Raw genomic sequence first — 17,020 nt, 5'->3', positions numbered from 1 at the left:
CATACAACAATCCTAGGGAGATACAAAATACAATAATCTGAATATTAAATGTAGTAAATCAGGTTACTGGAAATTCACTGAACACTCGAGTGATTACATACCAACCGATGGGTTTCTTCTGGTTTAGGGCTAAACTCTTCTCTCCCCCTGACTAAATCCATGTACAAAGGAGGAAGTTGTTCAACCAAGGGAAAAACCTGCTTCATAATTGGAGGGCTAAGGTTTTCGAGTTGCTTCATAGCCATTTCTGCCTGGAAACATTTCATGAAGGAATGGCATATTCATCAGTTAAAAAATTGTTGTAATAAACCTACTACACAGAAAATAGATACTATAGAGTATAGACCTAGGAAATATTAAAGCATTTTCTTTGAGACTAAACAATCTCTACCTTGTTCAGTCATGCTCTGTCTGGGACACACAAAACAAAATAATTCTTTTACAGTGACCAGCAATAGGGGAAAACAGGTAATATTAAATGGCTAAATGAAGAATGGTAGGCAAGAATCTGATCAAATACTGGGGAAATTTCACTATTGCAGGCATTTGAGATTATCTTATAGCAGAATAAAAGAGTTAACTTAAATGTTAAGTATGTTATGCTCAAGTACCTGAGGTAAATATATGCTTCTAGCATACAAAAATTTGAATACAAGTTCCAGTGGTTTTTTAATAAAAACGGGTTAAAATTAGTCATGGCCAAGTCTATCTGGATTGGCTACACGATATTTTCATGCAAAGTTTCTTTTACTATCTTCTTGCAAAGCATGGATGCTGATGATGTATTGTAATAGACAAAAAGTACATACATAAAACAACATACTTCAGATAGCAAAGTAATATCAGATAAAATTACTCCAAAGTAGAAAGGACAACCACTCCAACATAAGAAGGCAACTTTCTCACCCCAAGGCGGACTGTTGGTGATGATGTAAACTGAGAAAGAAGTGGACCAAAGCTTTGAGCCATTGGAATAATGACAGGTGAAAACAATGGGATAGCTAAGCTTGCCTCCTGCAAAATTAATTAGTTGAGAAATGCATCAATTGATCTCTCAAAATTTTATAGATTCAGTGATAGTCGGATAGGCATTTCAGTATTAAGAAACAAACACAGACCATCCATCATATTACACAGTTGTCTAATAGACTGTTTTTCCTTTCGTTTTGTGTGTATGTGTGTGTGTGTGTGGGGGGGGGGGGGTTAATTCTTGCACAAAGGAAAAGAATACAAAAATACTATATCTAATTCTTGTGTAAAAAAAGAATCTAAACGAAACAAGTACAACAAGAACCATAAAAATTAAGGGTGAAGAAATAAATACAGCCTACTGATGACGTTGTACTGTCATTTGCTAGACCATATACTTGTTTATATTTCTTTCTTTTTTTTTTGGAGGAGGAATATTATTTTTTGAACAAAGGAAAGGAATAAATAGATACTATATTAATGTTTCTTTTGTAAAGAAAATCTTTAAAAAAATAAGTACAAAATGAAGCCATATAGTATGGTGATGATGCACTTTTTGGCAGCTCCTGGCTGATAGGTAACTCGGATGCCTAGCTGAGCAATCCCTACCTGGATGGTGGCTCTGACAGCTAGCTGAATGGTGATGAGCTGGAAGGTGGCTCTGACGCCTAGTTGTATGGAGACGAGCAGGAAGGTGGCTCTGACGCCTAGCTGAATGAGACGAGCTGGAAAGTGGCTCTGACGCCCAGCTGAACTGTCCCTAGCTAAAGGTGGCTCGGACGCCTAGCTGAACTTTCTAGCTGAAGGTGGCGAACTGCATAGTTTACTGGTCCGACCTGCAAGGAATCAATGTCACAGTGCCCTGGTTGCTTTACCCAGGGTGGGCACTCCGATGCTTAAGTCAGCGAATAAGAGATTTTTAAGATTGCTAAATGTGAGAGAGCTGGAGAGCTGCAAGAACTAAATTGCGCATGTACTCTCTGAGGTTGGAGGTAAGGCCTTTATATAGGCATTGTTTGACGTGGGCATCACGCATCGCGTCCGAGATCTCCGGGAAGATGTGCCTAACTGGTCCAAAGTCCTCAGAGGTAGTCGTGCATGTAGACTAGTCTTTGCGCCTTATTCGGTTTCTTCCAGAACATTTGGTGTGAGAGCTGACTTCCGAGAGACCTGGGAGTAACGGGATGCATGCAAAATAGGTCAGCGAGCACGTCTTGCAGGACGCCACCTGGACCTCAATCAGGTCGGCAAGCCTTTGAGGGAGGTTGCTCCTCATGTCGAGGTCACTTTGACCGGTACTGATGAGGTACCACAGGTCGGCTCTGGACGAGGTGCTGCTAGCGACCTTGAGTTGTGGACGAGGTCGCTAGCTAGATTTCCACCAAGTCGGCGGCAGAGGCAGGTCGCTAGGTCGGTGACGGAGGTAGGTCACTAGGTCGGCAACAGAGGCAGGTCGCCAAGTTGGTGGCAAAGGCAAGTTGCCAGGTCAACGACAGAGGTAGGTCGCTAGGTTGGCAACAAAGGCAGGTCGCCAGGTCGGAAGGGGAGGCAGGTCGGTGGCGGAGGCAGGTCGCCAGGTTGGCGGCAGAGGCAGGTTGCCAGGTCACCAGGTCGGCGGCGGAGGCAGGTCACCAGGTCGCTAGCTGGGACTTCATCATTTTGGCCAAGGCAAGTTGTCACCTAGGTGATGCTGGGATGTCATTCAACTGTTCTGAGATGCCATGTGTCATGATGTCAGTAGAGGGCCAAATCTGCCCTCATCAATTGCCCCCTACTCCGTAGCTGAGGTTAGCTCAGCGAAGGGAGTAGCTTTATTGTAGGTCCTTTGGCCTGTTACCAACATATTTCAAGGTCAACTTAGGGGTCCTTGATGTTGAAAGCGGTTTGGCTTCCCCTTGTAATATGTGTGTCATTGTTTAAATAGCGGGTCGGTGTCACGTCTGCACTGTCATTCCTCAGAGGTGTTGGTCGTCTACTCCTACGATAAGCCACAGGGTTCTCAACCTGCGGGGGCAGCTCTACTAATTGCAAGTTGCCAACTCGCACGGGAACCTTGAAAGGCTCAACCCGCAAGGGCAACTACAGTCTGTTGGCTGCCGACTCCCGTGGGAGCTGCAAAGGGCTTGATCTCTAGGGGCGACCTCGCGAACAAGGCTGACAAGGCTCGTCTGTGCTGATTACGTGTCGTCAGGTCGGCAGAGGTTGGTTGCCATGTTGGCGGTAGAGGCAGATTTTCAGGTCGTTGGAAGTAGGTCGCCAGGTCGGCGGAAGTAGGTTGCCAGGTCGGCAGAAGTAGGTCGCCAGGTCGGCGGAGGCAGGTCTCCAGGTCGCCAGTTCGGCGGAATTTTGACAGTCTAGTTTTGCTCTCAGCACCGCAGCCTACAAACACCTCGTCTCTTCGAAAGGATTGACCTGCGAGGGTGGCTCCACAACCTATTGGCCATAAACTCCCATGTAGAGCATGGAGGGCTCGATCTACGGCGCGACCTCACAATTTGTTGGCTATCAACTCCCACGGGAACCATAGAGGGCTCGACTTGCGGGGTGACCTCACATTCTGTTCGGGCAAGATTGCGAGAACTCGTCTGGGCTAATCATTTTGATTTTGCCCCCCTAGGGGATTCTTTCGATTAAGTGCCGTTGTTGTTTCTTGAAGATGCTATTACTTGAGGCTTAGAGAATTGGGTGAGAACTTAGCCTTTTGTAGCGTTTCCCACAAACGACGCTAATTGATGATGCACTTTTTGGCAGCTCCCGACTGACAGGTAACTCGGATGCCTAGCTGAGCAATCCCTACCTGGAAGGTGGCTCTGACGCCTAGCTGAATGGTGATGAGCTGGAAGGTGGCTCTGACACCCAATTGTATGGTGATGAGTTGCAAAGTGGCTCTGACACCTAGCTGAATGGTGATGAGCTAGAAGGTGGCTCTGTTGCCTAGTTGAACTATCCCTAGAAGAAGGCGGCTCGGACGCCTAGCTGAACTGTCTCTAGATGAAGGTGGCGAGCTGCATAGTTTACTAGTGAGACCTGCAAGGAAACAGTGTCACAGTGCCCAGGTTGCTTTACCCGGGGTGGGCACTTCGATGCTTAAGCCAGCGAATCAGAGATTTTTAAGATTGCTAAATGTGAGAGAGTTGGAGAGCTGCAAGAACTAAATTGTGCATGTACCTTCTGGGTAGGAGGTAAGGCCTTTATATAGGCATTGTTTGGCATGGGTTAGTCCAAACAACCTTGTGCAAATTTGGAGGTAAGGCCTCTATTTTGAACGAGATGCATGCAGAACCACTTAAGGCGCAAAGATTGGCCTACGTGCATTAGTCCAAACAACCTTCATAAATCCAAAACTGGTCATATCTTGGACAAGGCATTGTAACTCAACAACTTGGAGTTATAGACATGCCTTCAAGGAGATAGACTATGTAGCAAAGGAACTCAATATCACCTCCAGCTAGATTAAAAGAAGTGCAAATGACTTGGAAGATGTACTGGCAAAACAAGGGGTGGATATAACCCATTTGCTTTGGGCAAAAATCTAAACTCTTATATTTGGGGTTTAGTTTGAATGGTGCAACAACAGTACTAAAATTTAACTCCAAATTTAATTAATGAATATCCTTTGCTGATAAAAGAACAAGTGTTTTTTTAACTAAAATTAACTTATATAATATATCAAATTTACCCCTCTAGACATAAATCATAACAAAAAAATACAAGAAAACCACAAGATCTTTATATATTATTAATTACATAATCGGTTCGGGTCTTAATCAGTTTGGAATAGAAAAATTGCTCGCAAACAAATTATAATTGGGAAACAAAACTTAGAACTAGAACCAGTATAATCAATTCGGTTCGGTCCTATTGGGTAGATCCAACCCATTGACAACTCTAACAACCATCTGCCTCTTACTCTCCCACATAACTAAATTTCCACCTAGTAAGATGTAATAGCCAGTTATGGATTCTGTAGAGAGGATGGGCCGAATGGTCCATAGGCTATTTATTCTTTCTTACCTTTTATATTCCTTTCTGTAATGGGCCTTATTCTGGGCCCATCCTTTCTATGTTATGTTCTTTTAATTTCTTGCCCAACTAAGGGCCTCCTTGTAATTATTCAAGTTTAACTTAATAAAATAGTGTTAAGGTGTAGGAGAAGAGAGTAAGGTTCGAAACTCTCATTCTCTGAACCCTTATTGCCGCCCTCTTCTTCTTCACCTTCTACTCCATAGAAGAAGCATTTTCTGCTGTTCCTTTTTGATTTCTGCATCTATTCTAAACAGTCCCCCCATTCCTAACCACTCTCATGTGGGTGTAGTCCAGCCGATTACATGAGAGTGTTCTAGGGTTGGAAGCTTCAGCTTGTGTCGCCTGATTCTTGGAGGTCATTGGAGATTGAAGAAAGTGCCCAAGATTCAAATCTCTTGGAGAGTGGTTCGGTGACCAGGAAGAATTAGAGAAAACAGGTCGGTTTCTGAATTGGAGCTTAAGTCAGAGATTGTAAGTTGTGCTCAGTTATTTCTGGGTTATTGTTTTTGTTCTAGACTGTTGAAGTGTCTGAAGGTTCTTTGAAAACTGTACAGCTATTCGGCTGTTTTTAATCTGGTTTAACCCAGAGATTTCTGGGTTGTTTTCATTCCTTTTCTGGACTGTCAAGTTGCCGAAATACCTTTAGATTCAGTGCTGCGGGTTGTTGCTTCCTTGAGTTGTTTTTTGGGCACCTGTACAGACTGTCCCTGAGCTGTTTTTCACCTTTGACAGTGGGGTCTTCTCTGCTGCCCACATTGTGTTTGTAAAAAGGCCTCTTCATCAATATGGACTGTTCTTTGCTCTTTTTGGGGTACTTTTTGGTAAGTACCTGGAATTTCTGTTTAGAAAAGGAGCTTGGACTGGGTGCACAGTATTTGGAGGTTTTTTGATTATTTCTTGAAGGCCAAACCAAGCTGTTTAGTGTCTCGTGTAGTCAACAAGGTGCTGCTTCAGTCTTGGTTCTCACAGCTTCCGGGTGTGATTTGGTTTTGTGTATTGCTGCTTTAAGGCTGGTTTAACACAGTCCTTGCTCATCCTCATTCAGTACTTTTGTTGAAGTTGGTCGAAATCTTATTTGAAGTGTTTAAAGGGATGGACTCCTTAGAGATTGAAAATAAGAATGTTGCTGAATTCGGACAAGTTCAGGGGGCTCCAGTTGATTCTTTATTGACTGTGACCACAGTCAAGCTGGAGGGAATTAATTATCTGGCATGGTCACAATCGGTAAAGATTTATATATGTAGTAGAGGAAAGTGGGGCTTTATCTCCGGGAGCAAGAAGGCTCCCCCAAAGGATGACCCATCCTATGAGAAGTGGATGCAAGAGAATTACACTGTTATCAGGTGGCTTGTGAACTCAATGCAGCCACAGATTAGCCAACACTATCTATGGATGAATTCAGCAAAGGAAATCTGGGACAGTGTTGCAGAAACCTATTCCCAAAAACTAAATGTGGCTAGAGCTTATAAATTGAGAAGTGATGTGAAGAATTTAAGACAGGGGGAGAAACCTTTAGCTGTATACTTCTCAACCTTGAAGTCTTTGTGGCAAGAAATAGACTTAATAGAAGCTGTAACCTAGGACACCACCAATGATGCAGAGACCTACAGGAAACTGGTTGAAAGAAACAGGGTGTTTGAGTTCTTAACCGGACTAAACCCAGAATATGATATCACAAAACATAATATTTTATCCAAGGAGTCTGTCTCATTGTCACAAGCATATGCGTTGGTGAGTAGTGAAGAGAGCAGAAGGATTGTCCAGGTTCAAGGGACTGGTATAAGTGATCACTTTGCTAATATGGGAGTGAAACCCAAAGGAGTTGCAGGGACTTCTAGTGGCTCTAGGAAGAAAGAGGTTGTATGTGACTACTGCAAGAAGCCAAAACACACCAAAGACAAGTGCTGGAAACTACATCCTGATCTTGTTCCCCTTCGATTTCAGAAAAAAGCATGATAGTAAAAGGGCAGGGAGTGCAAATGTGGCTGCTGGTCCAGATAGTGACAAGTACCATACTGAAGAGATATCTGCTTGTGCACAGTTAGCAGCCATGAAAGCAGAATATGAAAAGTTTGGGAAGATGATCAGTCATTTAGAGGGCGTGACTTCTTCTTCCAACCCTTCGGGGAATTCATCCTCTTCTGCATGTGCTCATTCAGGTATAAGGGCTTCTGCCAATCATGCATCCATATCAGGTAATCTCAAGATCCCTTGGATTATCGATTCAGGTGCTTTTGATCACATGACCAATCTTTCTACCTTGTTTGTTTCATATGACTTGTTTCCTGGACGTGATAAAATCACCCTAGTTGATGGTTCTCTTGCCCCTATTTCTGGCAAGGGAACCATCAAGGCTACAGATTCTTTTTTTCTACCTTCTGCCCTTCATGTACCTAGACTAAATACAAATTTGTTGTCTGTAAGTAGTTTAACTAAGTCATTAAATTGTTGTGTAACCTTCTTTCCTTCCTACTGTGTTTTTTAGGATCTGGAGTCTCAGAAGGTGATTGGGAGTGGCCATGAGGTGAATGGAATATACCTGCTTGATACTCCGGGACAATGCCCTGATCAACCTGGGAATGTTGCTTTTGGTTATGTTTCTTCAGAGTCTATTAGTCGAATTATGTTATGTCATTTTCGTTTGGGTCATCTTTCCTTTTCTGCTTTGAGTCATTTATTCCCTGAACTGTTTAAGGGAATTAGTTTGTCCAATCTTCATTGTGAGTCTTGTGAGTTGTCAAAGCATTGTAGAAACAATTATCCTTTGAGTAATAAAAGAACTTCTTTTCCTTTTAATATTGTGCACTCTGATGTGTGGGGGCCTTGCCACTTACCCTCTATGGGTGGCTACAAGTATTTTACCCTGTTTATTGTTAATTTTTCACGGTTCACTTGGATATTCCTGATGAAATCCCGTGATGAAGTTCCGAGACTTGTGAGACAGTTCCATGAATTTGTTCTAACCCAGTTTGATACCAGGATTAAAATTTTCAGATCTGACAATGCAAAAGAATATTTTGAGAAGAACTTATCCTGCTATCTCTCTGACATGGGGGTTATCCATCAAAGTTCCTGTGTTAGGACTCCAGAACAGAATGGAGTTGTTGAAAGAAAAAATAGGCATATTGTTGAAGTTGCAAGAAGTATTTTGTTTGCCTCACATGTTCCTACAAGGTTTTGGGGTGATGCTGTTCTCACTGCTACCTACCTTATAAACCGTATGCCATCCAGGGTTTTAGGGTTTAAGTCTCCCTTCAGTCTCCTTCATCCGGACAAGGACCTTTTTCCTATTCCTCTTCGTGTCTTTGGCTACACCTGTTATGTACATATTCCAAGTGTACAAAGGCATAAATTTGAACCAAAAGCCCACAAGTGTATCTTCCTTGGTTATTCCCCCACACAGAAGGGTTACTGTTGTTTTGATCCGAAGGCTGGCACTCGGTATGTCTCAATGGATTTCACCTTTGATGAGCTTTCTCCCTTTTATGGTTCCTCCCTGGAAGGACATTGTCCAAAGGGGGAGGATGTATCACAGGTGTTTGCTCTTCCTCTTCCTGTCCCAGTTGAGTCTTTTGATGAGTTTATTTCTCCTTCAAATGAATCAAGGGAGGATCAATCATTCCATTCTCCCTGTCCCAGTGTTCTTCCCCCTTTACCTCCTCGTCCTATCTTCAACCCCAAGGTGTATCAAAGGAAAAAATCCAGAAATGAGCAGGTTGTTTCCCCTACAACTCATGAGCCTCATGCACTTCTAGTTATAGATGAGACAACAGGTACTGTTTCAACTCCCTTGGGGCCATCTTTCCCTGATCTTAATATTCTCATTGCTGTTAGGAAAGGAAAACGGAAGTGTACTGCACATTGCATTTCCAAACACCTTTCTTATAGTCTGCTTTCCCCTTCATACTTTGCCTATCTCTCTTCTGTTGCCTCTAACCCTATTCCTAGGTCTGTGTCAAAAGCTCTAAATATTCCAGAATGGAGGGGTGCTATAAGATCCTAAATTGATGCCCTACACAAGAATGACACTTGGGAAGTGGTCGATTTGCTTGAAGGGAAGGATCCAGTTGGTTGCAAGTGGGTCTTTACCATCAAATATCAGACTGATGGCACCATTGAGAGGTAAGGCTATACACAAACATATGGGATTGATTATCTTGAGACCTTTGCACCTGTTGCCAAGATGACATCTGTGAGGGTTCTTCTATCTCTAGCTGCTCACTCTGACTGGCCCCTATATCAATTGGATGTAAAGAATGCATTTCTGAATGGTGAATTACATGAGGAGGTTTATATGTCTCTTCCTCCAAGGATGTATGGAACAGATATGAAAGGAAAGGTATGCAGGCTGAAGAAATCTCTTTATGGACTAAAACAATCCTCTAGAGCATGGTTTGAGAGATTTAGAACTGCCCTTGTTAACTTTGGCTATGTACAGACACAGTCTGATCATACTCTTTTTGTGAAGAGTAGTGGACCTCCTGGCAATATACCTCATTGTGTATGTAGATGATATTGTTGTGACTGGTAATGATGTTTCAGGTATTCATGATCTCAAATCTTTTCTCCATACAGAGTTTGAGATTAAAGATTTGGGAGAATTGAGATACTTCCTTGGCATAGAAGTTGCTAAATCCAAGGATGGGATTCTTATCTCCCAAAGGAAGTATGTTCTTGACTTGCTCTCTGAAACAGGGAAGATGGGTGCTAGACCAGTTTCTACTTCTATTGATATGAGTAATAAACTCTCTGCTTCAGATGGAACATTGTTAGAAGACAAAGGAGTCTTCCAAAGACTTCTTGGAAAACTTCTGTACCTATGCATGACTCGGCCAAACATTGCTTATGTTGTCAGTTGCATCAGCCAATTCATGCATGCTCCCCGAGACACTCATATGGCAGTAGCAGAGCGAATCCTGTGTTATTTGAAGGGCTCCCCAGGAAAGGGAATTCTGTTTGCCAAGCATGGTCATATGAAACTTGAAGCCTATACTGATGCTGACTAGGCTGGAAACATTGATGACAAAAGATCACTTCTGGGTATTGCAGCTTGGTGGATGGTAATATTGTTTTTGGAGAAGCAAGAAACAATCGGTTGTTGCTCGATTTTCAGCAGAAGTAGAATACAGAGCCATGGCACATGGAGTTTCTGAACTATTGTGGCTAAAATCATTGATGGAGGAACTGGGGGTTGAGCATGACAAGCCAATGATGTTATACTGTGATAATTAGGCTGCCATCAACATTGCTCACAACCTAGTGCAACATGATAGAACTAAGCATATTGAAGTTGATAAACACTTTATTTGAGAAAGAGTCTCTTCGGGTGAAGTATGTCTTCCTTTCATCACCTCTGAAGGACAGTTGGCAGGTTTTCTCACCAAGGGCATTCCCAAGGCAAAACTTCAGCATGATACTGGCAAGCTTGGCATGATTGACATCTATGCTCAGCTTGAGGGGGAGTGTAGAGAGGATGGGCCGAATGGCCCATAGGCTGTTTATTCTTTCTTACCTTTTATATTCCTTTCTGTAATGGGCCTTATTCTGGGCCCATCCTTTCTATGTTATGTTCTTTTAATTTCTTGCCCAACTAAGGGCCTCCTTGTAATTATTCAAGTTTAACTTAATAAAATAGTGTTAAGGTGTAGGAGAAGAGAGTAAGGTTCGAAACTCTCATTCTCTGAACCCTTATTGCCGCCATCTTCTTCTTCACCTTCTACTCCATAGAAGAAGCATTTTCTGCTGTTCCTTTTTTATTTCTGCATCTATTCTAAACAGTCCCCCATTCCTAAGGACTGTTTTTCTTCTGATTCTTATCAAAGATGGATCCATCCCAATCAGAATCTGTATACCATTTAATAATTTTAATTTTTTATTGCTTTTAGTCAAAGAATAAAATGAATAATGTTAAACATGTGAAGTAGAAAATATATATAATATTCAATGGTAAAACAATTCAAAAATACCATAAAGAAGAAAAACAATTTTCACAGATCAGATTTCAAAACTGTTCTCAAAACTTTTTGGCTTTTTAGATAATCTAGATTTGTCAAATACCACCTTAATAATGGTGAAACTCCATCTTGCAAATTACAATTGGGTTGATGAGACCCCAATGAGAAGGCTAGGGTTAGAGGAACCCACATCCTTTCCCTATTTTTCGTTCTTCTTGTGGATCCTCAACCAAAATTTCTATATTGGGGCGAAATTCAGTACTCTTTTTTCTGGATTTACTTGCATGTTGCCAAACCCCCTTGAATACTATTAAGTGAATACCACAAGCCTCATCTGAATAAAAGTAAATATTTGTGACTCAAGTTGACTATATAGGGAACTTAGTTGTTGCATGTAGAAGCCAATAAAGTGGTTGTAGGAAAATGATGCAGGTCCAAGTGCAACCTCTAGAAGTATGTTCTTGATACACCAATGAAAAATTAGGTAGTTGTCTATATAACTCATCTTTTCATAGAAATAAATCAATAGATAACATTTTAACTTCTAACAGCCAAAAGAATGTGAGACTACCTTATTGTTAAAGGACATTAATACATTCCCATTTCGTTGGATGGCATATCTTGACCCTGTGGCATGAAGTGTTGCAAAAGAAACCATTATGTCACCAAGGCAGCCAAAAAGAAGAAAACCAAACCACATCATAAAAAAACTATAATTACAAAATTGTAAAAAAATAATAATACCAATCAGAAGGTGGATGACAGATCCTAAAGAATGGCCAATGCCAAAAGTAGGGAGATCATTTACCTATAGATACAAGAAATTTTAGTTTGGAAAATCATGAAAAATCAAGAAATTTCCTGCACATCATATCAGGTACTCACAATCTCTTGTAAAAACCGAAGGCACCTGTCAAATTTGAATTGTACTTCATCTGCAATGAGGAAGTGATCGAATCCACTGGCATATGGTGTAGCGATTACCATTGCTCCCCTAAATTACAGAAAAATTTTAAGTATTACTTTTTTCCCTTTATTTTTAAAATTTTATAATTGCAAATCTAAAGAGATGAGTAAAGGAAGTTATGTGGTCGTCATGCTTAGGAAATAATTTTGGCCAAAAGGAAATGACCATAATAAATACAATTATTTAAAACAAGTGAAAAGATGCATGCCCAGTGCACCTAGGCATGTGCTTGGTGTACCTTGAACCTCACCTCAGGCATGCTTTGATACGTGCCTTAGGAGAACTCACCCCTAAAAGCTAGCTGTTAGAGGGAGGGAACCCAAGCACATATATACCACACAACAGTATCCCATACTACTGATGTGGGATATCTCACATTAGCATCCCATACTACCAACGTGGGACAAATGGTTTTTTTTTTTTTTTTGAAGCTTGGTGGCTGGGCTGGGGGCTTTTCCCCTTGACCCCAACCAAGCCCCTTAAGGCAAGCCCAAACAACTCCATGTCATGGTCTAAAATTCTTTATCCCTATAAATGAAATGGTTTTATAATTTTAAATACCTTTTAGAAAATATCTTTTATTAGGAAGAATGAATTAACAGCATTAGTAAATAGGAGGTTGATGAAAGAGCAAGAGGAAGTACCTAGAATCACCATGATATTTTGCAAGATGATTGAAACTCAGCTTGGGAAGAAGGTGAAATAGTTACAGTTAGACAATGCTGCTGAATATTTCAAGAATTCCCTAAATGTGTTCTTTGAAGATGAAGGGAGTCAGGGACTATACATCAGTCCTTTTGTTCTTACACTCCACAATAGGACTTGGTGAGAGAAAGAATAGTCATTTAATGGAAACCACTTGTGCTTTATTGTTTTATAACAAGGTTCCAAAGAGTTTTTGGTATCATGCAGTGCTCATAACATCCTACTTAATCAATAGAATGCCTTCTAGGGTATTGGGTGTTGGTTCGACTGTTATTAGTGTTTAAGTTGGTCTTATTTGTGTCTTATGTTCTTAGTTATTGGGCCTTGTTATTGGGCCCAAACCTGTTTAGTGTTTTAATTGTTTTATTTGTCTAGGTGTCCCATCACTAATCAGGGGCATTCTAGTCCGTTCATGTAATATTATTTTATAATCATCTATATAAACTTGTTGGGCCGGCTGAAGAGTTTAAGCCGTCTCTCTCAGATCTTCTTCTCTTCTTCTTCCTCTCCCTCTTCTTCGACTGCTGCAATCCAGCAAACATGGTATCAGAGCAAGGTTCGTTTGTCTGATTACAGCCGCCACCTTTTGGCCCTTCTCTTTTTTTTCTTTCTTTTTCTTTCTCTCCTGTCTTGGTTGCTGTGAAGAAACTCTAGGGCTGACCGTAGAGCACAGCAAGGTCTGTATCTAGGGTTTCCCTTGGTTGTAGGGCCCAAGGGGAGTTTGTTCCAGAAATCAATGCCCTACTAGACACCTTACAGCAGGTAGTAGCCATTCGGCTGCTAAGAGAGATCTGTGTGGAATAGATCTAGGTGGAAGGGCCGACACACCCGAGATACATGCTGGGATCTTCATGGAAAGCCGAAATGGGCTCAAAATCTGAATAAGAAGCAAAGTTCAGATATGAATAAAAAGTCAGGACAACAAGGTACAAAAAAACACACTATGGCCAACATGGCTACTCAAGAGAATCAGCCCCCCATCCATACTGTGACTCAGACACATTCATCTGGATCTGACCCAAGGAAGGATATTATGAATTCCTTCCGTGACCATTTAGAGCTCTATGGTAGAGCAATTCGTCAGATGGATGCTCCTCCCTCAACCTCATTTGCGTCTACATCAGGTAACTTTGCCACAGCTTTCCATGTTGCTTCTCATACCCTGACAAGGTGAGACTAGCTGATGGATCATATGCTTCCATAGCTGGTCAAGGAACCGTCTCTCTTCCCCTCGGCCTTACCCTCTCTGATGTTTTACATGTTCCAAAATTTCCCATTAATTTGTTCTCTGTTAGTAGTGTTACTAATTCCTTAAACTGCTCAGTGACCTTTTTCCCTTCTTACTGTGTGATCCAGGATCTGGCCTCGGGGAGGACGATTGGTAGAGGATGTATGGTTGATGGACTTTACATGCTGGAGAATAAGGCCGGTCTTCATGTTACAGAGTCTAAGAGTCAGTCCTGTAAGCGTCAAGTTTATTTATGGCATTGTCGCCTTGGTCATTTATCTTTTGAGTCTTTGAAAGTGGTGTTTCCAGATCTGTTTAAGTCAGTGTTCGTTTCAGATTTCTCTTGTCAAACATGTCAATTGAGTAAACATTGTAGAACTCATTTTCTTCCAAAAAATAGTAAATCTGAATTTCCTTTTCACATTGTTCATTCTGATGTGTGGGGCCCTGTTACTTTACCATCTGAGAGTGGTTACAAGTATTTTATTACCATCATTGATGATTATTCTAGATATACTTGGGTATATCCCATGCAAACCAGGGAGGAAGTACCAAAAATTATCCAAGATTTTCAGAGGATGGTCTTCACTCAATTTCAAACTGAAATCCAAATTTTTCAGTCAGATAATGCGAAAGAGTATTTTCATAGTGATCTCACGGAATTCTTTGCTTCGCGTGGTTCACTTCACCGTAGCTCTTGTGCCCGAACACCACAACAAAATGGTGTTGTTGAACGAAAGAACCGACATCTCCTTGAAGTGGCCCGGGGTTTACTACTCCAAATGAATGTCCCCAAACGTTTTTGGCATGAGGCTGTCCTTTGTTCTACCTACCTCATTAACCGTATGCCCTCTCGTTGGTTAGAGTGCAAAGCCCCACATCAGCTTCTCTTCCCTAAGGCCCCCCTTCTTCCCATTCCTCCTCGCGTATTTGGTTGTCGGTGCTTTGTCCAAAATCTGTCTCCCACTCGTGGGAAATTGGATTCTCGTGCTATTCCTTGCATATTCCTGGGGTATTCCTTCACTTAGAAGGGATACCGTTGTTTTGATCCTGTTTCTCAGAAATTCTATGTTTCCATGGATGTCTCTTTCTTTGAGAATGAGCCTTTTTTCTCTGTTTCTCCTCAGGGGGAGTGTAGGAATGAGGAGAAACTGGTTCAGCTCCCTCCTCTTCCTGATCCTCCGCCTTTTCGTGTTTTCTTCCGTCGTCACAAAGGCCAACCAAATTCAAGAGCTGTGGAGAATCTAGAAGCTGTACCTCCAATGCCATCAAACTCCTCGGGGGCGGATCTTACTCACTCAGGTACCTTGGTTCCCAATGATGTCCCTGACCCCATTGCAATTGATACCTCTATTGCTAATGACCTTGACCTTCCTATTGCTCATAGGAAAGGTGTTAGATCGTGCACCACTAAACACCCTATTTCCAACTTTGTTTCCTATGAAAACATTTCACCCTCTTTTCGTGCATTTCTTACTTCCATTGACAGTGTCCCTATCCCTAAGAATGTGGCAGAAGCTCTTTCAGTACCTGAATGGACAGATGCCATGAAGGAAGAAATTAATGCCCTTCATAAAAATGGCACATGGGAACTTGTAGATCTTCCTAAGGGAAAGGATCCAGTTGGATGTAAATGGGTGTTCATCGTCAAACATAGGGTTGATGGCACGGTGGAGAGGTATAAAGCTCATTTAGTGGCAAAGGGGTTTACACAAGTGTACGGAGTTGATTATGCAGAGACTTTTGCTCCTGTTGCCAAGATGAACTCCATTAGAGTTCTATTCTCTCTTGCTGCTAACCTTGACTGGGATCTACATCAGCTTGATATCAAGAATGCATTCTTGAATGGTGACCTTGAAGAGGAAGTTTACATGATACAACCCCCTGGTTTTCAGGCTCAAGGCAATGAACAGAAGGTGCGCAAGTTGAAGAAGTCTTTATACGGGCTGAAACAATCACCAAGAGCCTGGTTCAGCAGATTCCATGTTGCGGTTCAGCAGAAACGATACAAGCAATGTCAATCTGATCACACACTATTTGTGAAAAGAGGAGAAGGTAAAATTGCTGCTTTGATAGTATATGTTGATGATATAATTGTCACTGGTGACTGGAAGGATGAAATCCAGAGGTTGAAGAGTTTTCTTGCCACACAGTTTGAAGTAAAGGATCTAGGGCCTCCAAGATACTTCCTAGGAATTGAAGTTGCCCGCTCAAAAAAGGGTATCTTCATTTCCCAAAGGAAGTATGTCCTAGATTTACTCCAGGATACTGGAAAAATGGGAGTGAAGCCAGTTGACTCTCCCATTGATCCTAACCATAAATTAGGTGACAACCAAGGTGAACCTATTAAGGATGTGAAACGGTTTCAGAGACTTGTAGGGAGATTGTTATATCTTTCTATGACCCGCCCAGACATTGCTTATGTTGTTGGTGTCCTTAGCCAGTTTATGCATGCACCTATGTCCACTCATCTTGAAGCAGCAGAAAGAATCCTCTGATATCTTAAAAGGTTTCCAGGTGCTGGCTTGTTGTTTCAAAGACACAGGCATTTGAAAGTTGAAGTGTATACGGATGCAGATTGGGCTGAATCTCTAAATGACAGAAAGTCTACTAGTGGCTCTACACCTTTATAGGAGGAAACCTAGTTACTTGGAGAAGTAAAAAGCAAAGTGTAGTGGCTAGATCCAGTGCTGAAGCTGAATATCGAGCAATGGCTCATGGAGTGGCTGAAAGTATGTGGATAAAGAATCTGTTGAGTGAGTTGGGTTTTCCTGTGGATAGGCCTATGACCCTATTCTGTGATAACAAAGCAGCCATAAACATTGCTGCTAACCCAGTGCTACATGATAGAACAAAACACATCAAAGTCGACAAGCATTTTATCAGAGAGAAAGTCATCACAGGCGAAGTGTGTACTCCCTATGTCAGCTTTGAGGACCAACTTGTAGACATCTTACAAAAGGACTACACCACTCAAGACATCATGATTTATGTGACAAGTTGGGCATGATTGATATCTATGCTCCAACTTGAGGGGGAGTGTTAATAGATGTAACAGATGTTATTTTTTATATGTATAGTACCACAGGGGTACTATTGTACTTTTACTTCTCTTTATGTTTAGTTGTTGTCGCCCTAGTATAAATATAACATACTGCGTCGCCTGCAGTA

General features: G+C 41.7%; 1 protein-coding gene across 1 annotated transcript in view; it reads right to left on the bottom strand.

Annotated features, from left to right (window-relative positions):
* LOC104591937 (Gut esterase (DUF1350)) overlaps positions 1–17,020 on the bottom strand; it is a 97,649-nt gene that overhangs the window by 32,186 nt on the left and 48,443 nt on the right. Inside the window, exons 4-8 of the mRNA XM_010251093.3 lie at positions 11,835–11,943; positions 11,694–11,757; positions 11,521–11,576; positions 907–1,014; positions 102–251 (exon numbers count right to left, since the gene is read on the bottom strand). Coding sequence (XP_010249395.1) covers positions 102–251; positions 907–1,014; positions 11,521–11,576; positions 11,694–11,757; positions 11,835–11,943 — 487 coding nt within the window. The remainder of the gene's footprint in view (positions 1–101; positions 252–906; positions 1,015–11,520; positions 11,577–11,693; positions 11,758–11,834; positions 11,944–17,020) is intronic.

The sequence above is a fragment of the Nelumbo nucifera genome, chromosome 4 (assembly GCF_055504915.1).
Source record: "Nelumbo nucifera cultivar China Antique chromosome 4, China Antique-T2T, whole genome shotgun sequence".
NCBI classification, from domain to species: domain Eukaryota; kingdom Viridiplantae; phylum Streptophyta; class Magnoliopsida; order Proteales; family Nelumbonaceae; genus Nelumbo; species Nelumbo nucifera.
Note: the sequence above shows the minus strand (reverse complement) of the source record. Positions and strands in the feature narration are given on the sequence as shown.